Source organism: Eucyclogobius newberryi, unplaced genomic scaffold (assembly GCF_026437365.1).
Source record: "Eucyclogobius newberryi isolate DKJ021-1_F unplaced genomic scaffold, fEucNew1.0.hap1 SCAF_3, whole genome shotgun sequence".
Classification (NCBI taxonomy): domain Eukaryota; kingdom Metazoa; phylum Chordata; class Actinopteri; order Gobiiformes; family Gobiidae; genus Eucyclogobius; species Eucyclogobius newberryi.
Window position 1 is genome coordinate 20,278,184 of NW_027315945.1, and position 12,132 is coordinate 20,290,315.

Sequence of the window (12,132 nt, forward strand, 5' to 3'; positions counted from 1 at the left end):
GAGAGACATCTACACAGTGTGTGTGTGTGTGTGTGTGTGTGTGTGTGTGTGTGTGTGTGTGTGTGTGTGTGTGTGTGTGAGTGAGTGAGTGAGTGTGTGTGTGTGTGTGTGTGTGTGCGTGTGTGCGAGTGTATGTGTGTGTGTGTGTCTGCGTGCGTGAGTGTGTACATGTGTGTGCGTGCGTGTGTGTGCGTGTGTGTGTGTGTGTGGGTGTGTGGGTGTGGGTGTGTGTGTGCGTGCGCGTGTGTATGTGGATGTATGAGTGTGTGTGTGGGTGTGTGTGCGTACGTGCGTGTGTGCTGTAAGAGTGTGTATGTAAGTTGTAGTAGTGAGCACAGTCACACAGTCATAGGCACATTTGATTTATTTATTTATTTTTAGTGTTTTTTAGTATTAGATTCCTGTACCTTAAGTTATTTCATGTGTATTGTATCATGTCTGATTATGTCTTAAAGACTTCCTCTTCATAGTGACATTTCACTGAAGCAAGCAGCGGCCGGCTTGTCATTTCGAGTTTGGAAAATTGGCTACCTGACATTTTAGAACACTACATGTATCCGTCGAAGTAAAGGGATGTGGGCAGGGATAGGGGTAGATGAAAACAGATATTTCTACGCATGTTGCAGGACAATGACAAACATGCAGGAATCAATCAAAATACAACTATGAGTACACTAATGACAAATAAATAAAATAATAATAATCATTCTAACAAGGTTACTGGCATCCTTCATTGCTCTTTCTTCAATTCAATTCAATATAATGTTGTAACGCCCAAAATCACAACAGTAGTTGTCTCGGGGTGTCTTTGCACCCGTGTTTGAGAAACTCTTTATGCACCTGCACAAAACTATTGTTTCTATGGACAAATGGGAAGGCTGTGGTCGTTTTGTTGTGTAGTCAATAACAATACCTGCATAAACTTCACCACACAAGTTATGAGTAACATCTTCGACCTTTAAGCTTTAATAAAGTGTGCAAAGATTCCATTCACCTAATGATGTGGCAGCTGGTATAAATTTGGTCCTGACCGCTGCAGTGAGGGGAGGCACCGCGAGCATGGGAATCAAGCAGGAATGTGTAGTGGGTGCTAGGCAGCTGGTGGCTGAGCCTGGCTGGGTCGTGGAGAGCAAGGCCAGGCTCAGCCACATGAGGCTCAGCTGATCCATTCACACAGTGGCACACCATCACTGCTGCAACACAATGCCTTTCATAAGCAGAGTACTAAAACAGTATATGATGGTTATTGGGCCTGCTGGACTGGGAAACTCGCATGAAGTTGACGCTAATTGGAACAGACATGTTATTAATCATCTTAAAAGTTTTAGCCATTTGTGCACCCACCCAACGCGCCATCCAATCTCTTGCATATTTAGTAAGGCAACAATCACGAGGGTCAGAGGAGTTCCTCAGCCTCTCCTGCAGCAAGTGTTGACCATATGTTAATAGAACTGGCTCAGACTTAATAAGGTCGTGCACTATCACAGGCTGGGACTTCTTGCCAGCAGAGTGAGCGAGAAGTTATTATTTCTTACTGTAACTGAATCAGCTGCACTTAGTGTCAAAATCACCAGATGTATTACGGTAATCATATGAAAAGAAAACATGCATCACACAAATCTTTGATCACAAATACAAAGCCCTTTCAGCAGCTGATGTGGGATTGCATGCATTCTTCAGAAAACACGCGTTCACCTGCACCACACCTTCCCTGATACATTTACAGCTTACATAACGACCAGAGGAGTTGGAACAGTTCCAAAATGAATGTGACCACCCAATTTTGCTGTAACATATAGCCAAGATAAATCTACAGGACTGGCTGACCTGCAGTGACCCGCTGAGATGAAAGAGATATGAAGTCTGCTTTTTAGAGCCCCACTTTCTCATAGGTCCCGTTTGGGTCTCGCCCTGTTGTTTCTGGGACAAACTGAACATGTGGTGCGCCGCTCTCACGTGCTCAACTCAGGAAACATTTTTCTTCTTTCCCTCCGAGCTTGTCTAAGAAGCTCATAAAAGCCCAGTACTTCCTGCGGTCATTTAACGACACGGTGCGCATTGTCATCAACTGGGTTACTTTTAAACACTTCCCGACGTGCCAGCCAAAGGACATGTTCACATCTGATTCATCTGATGAGCCTGGAGACTGCAATGTTTTCAAATATCAAGATGATATTCATTTATCGGCAGTGATACGTCAGTCTGCGGTTGCAATGACCTTTTTGCCCCAAAACAAGTGCGTCTAGATCAGGACTTCTCATCATCGGACCTTTGACGCCCTCCAGTGGCCATTGTGAGTGCATGCAGCTCTGGAACTCCTTCAAAATAAACATACAATTCATTCAAAAATAATACTACTCAAGTAGTATTATTTTTGAAGTAGTAGTCCAAAAAAATACTCAATTAAGACTTAACTGTCTAGTCGTAACCTCTGATGTACAATTTGAATGTTTAATTGTAATTTGAGCAACAAAACATTAAATAAAGCAGAAATGAGCAAAAAACGAATCATATCTGAAGGAGCGATGCCAAAAAGCTGTTCAAATCAACTGTGGAAAGGGAGGATTGGAACTTTTGCTGTATAACTTCTATGAATGGAAATTTAACTAATCATTAAAATTACAATTTAAAATTACACTCAATTATAAGTACAAGATTAAATGTATTCAAAAATGTGTAATTACCAAAGAACCTTCTCGATCACAGTATAGTGAGTATTTGTAATTACTTTCTCTGTATTTCATTTGAGATTGAATACAGAGGCACAATGATTTAACTTCAAAAAACAATGTTGCTGTAATGGCTTCTGTGAGGTGTTTAATTACAGTGACTTCACACATTCTAGACTCATATCCCAGATTATTAGTTGTTGCCATGTAACAGACATCCTCTCATTGTGGAGGCATCCGGAGAGCGTGAGCAGTATGCAGACACCACTGGGCCAGTCTTCTGTCCCACTCTGGAGGCTGTTATTGTTGTGGAGCACTGGCCACTGTGTTTGGGGCGCTCCAGCTGAGAGGAGAGCACCTTCAGGGCTTTTCCCATGATGAGGGCCCATTATCAGGCAGAGGAGAAGGGCACGCCTCCCAGCACTTTTAAGTCCCCCCCCTATCTTTCTTCTTTAAGTTCTCTCAAATCATGCTCCAGACTGTAAACAAGCATAACAAAGAAAATAGGTTCTGTAAAATGAAACTGGGTTTGTGTATCAGCAGTGCACAACTCCAGGGAGACAAGAGAGAAGAAGCAGGCAGTAAATCTATGGAGCTCACTGATAGTGCCTGTTTGCACAGCCACCGTCTCTTCCTTTGATCAAATGGCAGGGGGAGCGGGGGTCGTGTGGCGTTGCCGAGGGTCAGCTATATATTACACTCCTAAAAGTGATTACTGAAATTCTTAAGTGAAACCATTCTGCTGCCAGGGTGTGCTCTAATCCCCTGCAGCGTTGTCTGGAGCAGGGCTGGGGCCTCTCTGTGGATCTCCCCTCTTCCCCACACTTGTGTTTTCTATCACAGGCCTAAAAGAACCCCCAACTTTGGAAACATGGCCTATCCAGTTGCACTCGCACTACTGCTGCGGCACAAAGCAGCAAGAAGGAGAGAGGGAGGTTAGAGAAATGTCAGGCAGCAGAAATATGCACACACTTCAAACACTGTAGCAGCAAATGAAAGGTTAAACACTGGACAGGCAGAAAGTGGCCTCTACATCAGGAATATAGGGTAAACAAGGTACAGATTATGTTTCCCTTTCAACATATAGACCCCCCGTCTCGCCATCTGTGCGCACTGTGCTGTAGGTAGAGCAATAACTCGTTTACAAATGTCAATTAATTCTCATCAATGATGCAATGTTTTTACAGAATGGAAAAACTGACACTGTTTATTTAGTGTTATAATACCATCGTTTACGACTGGTAGCAAATCCTCTCCAAATTGTTGTGCTCCAACAAAATGTTTAACTAGCAATAAAAGAGAGTTGTTGTTTTTAAACAGTAAAATCATGTCTCACAGGATGCAACGAATGTTTATTGTGATTGAATGCATTTTTTTCCTAAATTGCTACAATGGCAGAAGAATTATATAAGGAAGAATTATGTGAAGTCATGCTCTATGAAACTTTAAACTCATTGCTGACCATTATTGAGGATTGTGCTGTGTTAACTTTGGCAGAACAGGTTTAGGCTGTCACATTGAAAAAGGGATGATGTATTTCCTTATATTTTATTTGCATGGCGCTACCGAGAGAAAGAAAGTGAAAAAACCTGCAAAGTATAGTGTTTGATGCCAGAAATAACAATGAATTGTGGTCGTCAGCCTCATTAGAGTGGAGCAAAACGTCCCCAGGAGACTGGACAGATGTGGGTAATAATGAGTTACATGACTTATTTATTTAATCAATTGTTGTAAAAGTTGAATCACAATGTGCAGTTGAGTTGGCACAGATAAACCGACGGACATCCCCAAATGTTTTTTTATTTTTTTAAAACATAGTGCACTCCTTCGGCCATTTCACCCACACCTACAATTTAATTTATTTAAAAATGATTTTGAAAAAAAATGTCTTCCAACGAGTTGCAAGTTAAGCTAGGATAAATTTAGCTAAAGAAATTCAAAAGGAAATGTATCAGGCATGGCATTCACACATGTTCACAGTAAAGAGTCCTGGAATGAGGTATTTGTGTGTAAAAAAACTTGCAATGATATATGGGACAGAACATCCTAAGTTGTCTTAATACATTTGAAACTACAAGTTGTCACACATATATATATACAGCTCTGCCACAGGCCCAGGTCTTCACTTCACTTATCACTTAAAACAGGTGCGTGCTTATCCAGGCTGTAGTTTGGTTTAATATTCCCACTAGTTTTAAAAACACATGTCACAGACATGTGTTTTACGGTAATTTCATGACCGGTGTTACTGGAAAAAAAGGTGTTTATGATCATTTTATTTTGCTACTAAAATGAGTAGAGCACAAATAGAAGCGAATATACTGTGACCTTGCTTTTGGCTACATCTCTTATTGACACAGGTGCTATCAGAGTGATCCAAAAGAAGTGAAGACATCGCAGCGCTCTCTCTAGACAATCGCACTGTGGTGCATGGATCGTACTGAGGTGTCATAAATTCTAAAACAAAACAAAAAATATTATAAATGGCATGGATCTCAGAACTTTAACTTGCAGTCTTCATTTTTATGTCATGCAGATTTGCCTGGTTATTATGCAGCTCCTCAATGTTGAGTGAGTTTGAAAAAGCAGTATGAGAAGGTAGTTTTTTGTACTAAAATGAACTGCATCAACATTAACTTAAACTGCTATGATGAGTAAAGGCAGAGTTCAAAATGTCTTTATAAACTACCTCATGACCTCATGTAAACTATGGAGTGATAGAGCGACATATATCATTACAATGTGATATGGAAAACCGTCACTGTAGGCACAAGTGGGAGCTAGAATCAAACCATGCATGTTTTTGTGATTTTTTTTATCATCTCATCATAGCCTCTTTAGATATTCTCATGCATTCCATCAGATTTTTTATGAGTCAATTTTATTCATACACAATCTACTGCTATAGAAACAACTTTAAAAACAAAGAGATAAAACAAGTCAAAACAAAAAAACACACAATTAGAAAACAAACACAAGTAAAAGCAAATCGGTCAAAATAGTGCAGCTTATGAGGCATGCTGAGATAAGAAGACTCTTATTCTGTGGAGAAGTTCTTTCTTGACACTGTCAGGCACCATCGCTGCAAAAGAGGAGGAATCATGGATGAGCAAGTATTCAAAGTAAGTATTCAAAATCTACCAGAAATGTTGGAGACAAATTTATTTTTGCAACAAAATGGTTACCTCTTCCTTTAGGAGTAATCTCTGCCACCAAGTCCTCCACAGTCACATGCTCCAGGCCCTTGTCTTTTATTACATCTGCAAAGTAAAACATGTATTTCACACTCTTTAATTAAAAACGCAGATAATAAAACACAGGGAACATATTTTCTAGTTGTTGATAGTATTATGCTTCAGGACTTTTGTGGCAGACCATTGCTTTACATTTTTCATATAATAAACACTAGGATTAGAGTTAACCCAAATAACTTTTTCATCCCCCAAAAAGAAGAAAAAATATGAAAATGAAGAGTGAATTCAAGTGAAGAGTATTAGGTTGCTTCATACCTTTGCAATGGGCTTTCATCTGATCTTTCCATCCGCACTCTGTGAGTTTGGCCCTCAGCAGCTCCTTTAGTCTGCAACAAAGTGTTTTCAGTTCATTTGTTTTTAAAATTGAACTGGCATAAAGACCATATGGTCATCATAAAACGGTTGTATATCAGTGTTCAACACTATGCAAAGATCAGAGTAAGACAGAACTAAGGCTCGGTGTGTTCAATGGGCTCTGGCCAAGCTAACAGTTTCTCACTTTCATTAAAATGTAAAATATAAAATTAATAACGAATCACATTTTAGAGTAAGGCTAATTTTAATTAGTGAGGATTTTCAGTGAAGATTATTTCAGTTTTTTTTTTTTTTAATTAGTTGGATTGATTGCCTTATACTAAGTCTTTAGCATGTTGTCAGATACATCCATCCACAACTCACCCCTCACTGCTTGATCTTACAGTAAATACATTTCAGACTTAGACATGAAGTACATAACCTGACACTGAGCAGCAGCAGCAGCAGCAGCTGTTGTTCCAGACAAACACATGTCTAATGGTCTCACCTCTCTCGTTCGCCCATCTCTGTCAACTTCTGGTTCACTGTTGATTTTAGTCTGCTGTCTTTGTTCATGATGTTTCACCTGCAGGTTTAATAATCTTCCACAACTTTGTGAGACGGTGCCCTCGACTACACATTCCGACTACAAACAAAATATTGTGCAATGGTTCCGCCTCTGCGCCACTGGGCTGTAATTCTCTTAAAATCCACACGATGGCTTCATCTACCTAGCAGCCAACTTCTACCCGCAGTGTGTATTGTATCAGGCTATTATTGTTGGTCCGTGTTAATTTTTTTTCTTTTTTACAAAATTCATATTCAGTTTTATAATCAAATGAAACACCTAATATTTTCTTCTTATATTTCATATCAGGCCACATCAATAGCCTGGTTGGAAGTCCTTGCGACCAGCTTTATGGCCATAACCAAAAGAAAGGGCAGGAGCTACAGTGTTTAAAGGAGAAGACTCACTCACCTTTCTTCTCCTCACTGTGAATCACTTTTACCACTGCAGGTCCACGACTGTCACACACAGACACAGGCTTTCTGTTGTTGTTGTTGTTGTTGTTGTTGTTGCTTTCAATGGTGGTTGACAAGTGGTTGATGTGTTTCACTTCTTCTTCTTCTTCTTCTTCTTCTTCTTCTTCTTCTTCTTCTTCTTCTTCTTCTTCTTCTTCTTCTTCTTCTTCTTCTTCTTCTTCTTCTTCTTCTTTAGACACAGTCTTTAGAGGAGGGACAGAGTAGAGACAGAGGAGGGACAGAGGAGAGACAGAGGAGGGACAGAGTAGAGACAGAGGAGGGACAGAGGAGAGACAGAGGAGGGACAGAGGAGAGACAGAGGCGGGACAGAGGAGAGACAGAGGAGAGACAGAGGAGGGACAGAGGAGAGACAGAGGAGGGACAGAGGAGAGACAGAGGCGGGACAGAGGAGAGACAGAGGAGGGACAGAGGAGAGACAGAGGAGGGACAGAGGAGAGACAGAGGCGGGACAGAGGAGAGACAGAGGAGAGACAGAGGAGGGACAGAGGAGAGACAGAGGAGGGACAGAGTAGAGACAGAGGAGGGACAGAGGAGAGACAGAGGAGGGACAGAGGAGAGACAGAGGCGGGACAGAGGAGAGACAGAGGAGAGACAGAGGAGGGACAAAGGAGAGACAGAGGAGAGACAGAGGAGGGACAAAGGAGAGACAGAGGAGAGACAGAGGCAGGCGTGCGTGAGGGGACATTTGGGACATTGAAACCCTCCTTGATCAAATCATTTATAATCTTCTGCCTCAAATTTGTAATTGTAAATACAAAGAGACTAAACATTGCAGGATGTTTAAGGCTTTTACCACGTGCAAACATTTAGAAGAGTCTTAGGAGCAGATTGAGTCCAGCACAACATTTTCAAGATGCAAAAAACTCTCCCTCATTATAAAAGACCCCTTGACACCACACGTTTTTGAAATTTTTGAAATTAAATCAAATTACAACTGCTGAGGTCCAAAAGGAAAAAAATAAAAGTAGCATCCATTTAAACGCGGATCGTGCTTTTTACTTGACTTGAAAATCTTTTAAAAATAATTTATTCATCATCTATCCATCTATATTCATCTATTTATTTAACCGGTGTGGAAATGTCCTCTAAATGCTGCAGGGGACACCTGTCAGGAGCAAGGACACATCTTCAGCTTGGACAGGATGAGTACCTGGAGGGTTTTATTCATGTGCATGTTTTAGGTTGATGGGGTAACTGGAGTACCCTGTAGAAACCCAGCTGGACTTGAGGAAAACATTAGAAAGACCCTTGGTAATCAAACCGGGAACCCATTGCTATGAATGCTTCTCGGTTGCCACGGTTTTGCCACTTTGAATCCTCTTTACTATCCAGAATATGCAACTTTATGAGCTTTTCAGAATCCCACATAAAGACCCGACTAAAACAGAAGAAGTTATTGTTTGGAGACTCCAGCAGGGCTTCAATGGGACTATAATATGCTCAGGTGGAAATGCCTGCATGCCTCTGTGACAGGCAGATTGATGGGCAGCCTTCTCAGAGTGGAGAAGAAAAACTTTTTTCTGAGCTACTAATGATCTGACTCTCTGGAGAAGCAGCTCGGTGAGACCAGAGACCACTTTAACAAAATGACATGTGTGGCATATCAAGATGCTGCTGAGACGTCACAATAAAAGACCACTCTGAAATGTTTCGTTTTGCTTTATTGTTCAATTTCAATTTGATTTATCTTAGTAAAGCTGGAATTCACAACTGCAGCTGCCTCGAAGGGCGACAGTGAAATAGAAGCAGACCAAACGACGGTCGTAAACGGCGAAATGCACTTCCACTTGTCACTCGCGCTCCATATTTGGGGGTGAATCCATCTGCTGTTACCCCATGATAAGAGGTTTAAAATATTCATGCTGTAATATAGTATTTATGTATCTTCTCAGATAACATCAAGACAAAATGGAGCAGACAATGATTCAACAACTGATTGTACAAATGTATTTTTATTAAAACAACCTAGACTTTGACTTTTATTTTTGCCCTACTTTTCCTGTCGATCTCTCTCACTCTAACTGTCTTTTTAAATGGCCTCATCACAAACAGTGACGCCGTATCTGTCACAAACTGCGAGTTCCAGGACAGGAGCTAATCGCGAATCACTAAGCTTACACATTATTTAAATGAAGCGTTACCACGAGGGGTCCACGCATTATTGGATGAGCTGGAGCTTCTGTGTGAGTGATCCATTGCCGTGACTCAGTGGCGAGAGCAGGTGAGCCGGTGATTGCCCTGGCTCTTCCAGTTTGTCCGTCCCAGAGAGAGAAGATGTCTGTGCTCTGAGGCTCCCCGACTTCATTAACCCGAAGGGCACCATCGCCTGATGAATGGTGCACTCGCCAAGAAGCATTCGTCACCTGCTTGAGATGCAAGACTGAAGAATAAAAACACATGCCTGAAATAAAAATTCAGATGCATGTAATGTTTGTAAAATTCAAAATCTTTTTCTCAGATGTTACATATATTAATTGTTGGAGCCCTCTATTTGTACATCTACCGTGTACTTCAAGTTTTTGTTTTGATGATATCTCTTACTAACCTTTGAAGTATCAATTACCGTAGACAAAAATCAAAGCATGGTTTTAAGCCGCACACGGCCTATTTGGGTCTGTATTTCCTCCTAGTTACAATGGATTCTCTTTCCCCTTTTACCAGCTGGAACACACACGTCATCCATAAAAAAGGAATTCAGGCAAGGATAATTTGCAACTGCCAACCTTCAATTAAGTCGTGTCAATTAGGGCAATATATATATTATAAATAATAAAACCTTTGTGAAGCTTCAATGCAGAACAAACTATTCAAACTTGCATGTATCCTAATAGTAAAATGGTGTGTTCAGCCTATGTGTAGAAACCTTTTACTGTCCCTCTTGTCCTTCCTTCCACATCATATCTACTTTGCACATGAGCAGTCTCAGCTCACAGATATGAAACTGCAGCCTGGACATTGATCGATGGCTACACTGGAGAGGAACAGGATATAAAGTCTGGCTCTAAAATATAGCAACACAAATCCAAACAAAATCCTAAAAGGTCTAGAAAGAAAAACATATGTATTGCTCTTACTCCCCATTTACTTATTTATATGTTAATGCTTTTGATGTGCTTTGTAATTATGTGGAAGCTGTTTTAAACCTTTTTATAACAAGATTTTTTTCATTTTCATTCAACTTTTATCAAGGTGAGCACAATCCTCTCTTTCCCACATTGCACTATAGTTCATCTGCGTTCTGCCTGGATGATCGCGTGAATTGGGCTGAAGATCACTTGTCTGTAGAAGGCAGTAGAGGGGATGGTCACAGGTGCGCTACACTGCTGCACAGGCCAAATGCTCAGGGTTTGATCATGTGTGTGTGCCTGCTTTATGAAAGACAATTTAAGACAAACAATTATTCATTTAAATAGTAAAAACGCACTATTTGTTGTTAAAATACACTGTTATCCCCGTACACTGACGCTCATTTCCATAAACTTGCAGAACAGTTAGTGAATCTTCCCAAAAACCACCCCCCAACTGACTCTCAGTGCCAAAAGTGAGTCAACGTCAGTTTGCAAGACATTTCGAATCAGGATTTATTTACTTTATTTGAGAAGTGCATTGTGTTTTTTGATCTAATGTCAAAAGAATAGACCATTATCAATCAAAATGGAAGATAATACAGTGTCATAATCTTGCTGTGTACTTAACAAACTAATGTAGTAAGCCTGAGGGTGTGACAAGGGTTCCAAATGTACTTACTAGTATCATTTTTCCTTGTGGGTTGAGCTTTGTGAAGCCTTATAAACAGTCCCCTCCCTTAAGCAGTGAATGTTTTGAGTGTTAAACTACCTTGGTGATTATCTAAGCATCCATTTTCCATCTGCACAAAACACCTGGTTCTTTTCACTCAAATGTATGTACAAAACAAATAGTCCCTCTTTAGTTATGATTATTGAATATGTGCTGTTTATTTAGAACTGCAACACTTCAACATATCACCACAATACGTCAACGGATTAATCACTGGTTAAATGTTGTTGGTCATGCTTGAGGAGGAAGTGTCAAATTGGACATATGAAAACTGGTCTCGCCTGGTTAGGTTGTCACAGCAACAAGAGCGAACAACAGTAAAGTGAATAGGCTACATCTGAATACAGTACTCCAGTGGAAAGGGGTCAGTGGCTATTCATCATTATCCTGTGTCTCAGTAAAGGGTAAAGTACTGCCTCTCTAAATCACTCTGCTTTTTCAAGAAGCTCTCTGTCTTTATCCTCTGACCTAATTTGAAAGAAGAAATGTTTATGTGTAAACATAAAATCTGCCTGTAAATATAGTTTAAATTATACACTTGGGTAAACATGTTTTGTTCCAAGTGCAACGCTGAAAGATGTTTGTATTTGAGTTTCTGAATGCAAGATAGAAGCAATAAAGATGAGATAAGATGAAATATGTCATGTATTTATTTATATTGAAGATAAAAAAACATTGCATTGCCACTTCAATTATTCTGATCCATAAGAAAAGGCATATCACCCTTGCACAATGTTGGTTAATGTTAAGATAAGATAATATGTTTCTTAAGTCCACACATGAGGAAATGTCATTGTTGTAACACAGGTAGATATAGAGGAAAAGGACAGATAACATGTAGGAAGTTTGAAAAACACTCTTAATAGAAGAACAAAGAAGTTAGTACAGAAGAAGAACAAAGAAGTTAGTACAGAAGAAGAACAAAGAAGTTAGTACAGACATGTTATATTGTATCACCATCCCGGTCCCTTTATCAAGATAAGCTTCTGTGACAAGAACAAAGAGGCTAATTTATTGCATTCTCAACTGCATCGGCCGTCCTATCTGAAAAAAAAAATCCACGGGGAGGACTC

The 12,132-nt window shown here is 40.2% G+C and overlaps 1 protein-coding gene across 1 annotated transcript; it reads right to left on the reverse strand.

Moving 5' to 3' along the window:
- Positions 1-5,518: 5,518 nt before the first annotated feature.
- Positions 5,519-6,836, reverse strand: eny2 (ENY2 transcription and export complex 2 subunit). The gene is made up of 4 exons (XM_072460699.1): positions 6,726-6,836; positions 6,179-6,249; positions 5,855-5,929; positions 5,519-5,751 (listed from the first exon to the last, which is right to left on the reverse strand). The coding sequence occupies exons 1-4, from the start codon at positions 6,791-6,793 to the stop codon at positions 5,678-5,680; spliced, it is 288 nt and encodes a 95-aa protein (XP_072316800.1). The 5' UTR covers positions 6,794-6,836; the 3' UTR covers positions 5,519-5,677.
- Positions 6,837-12,132: the final 5,296 nt, after the last annotated feature.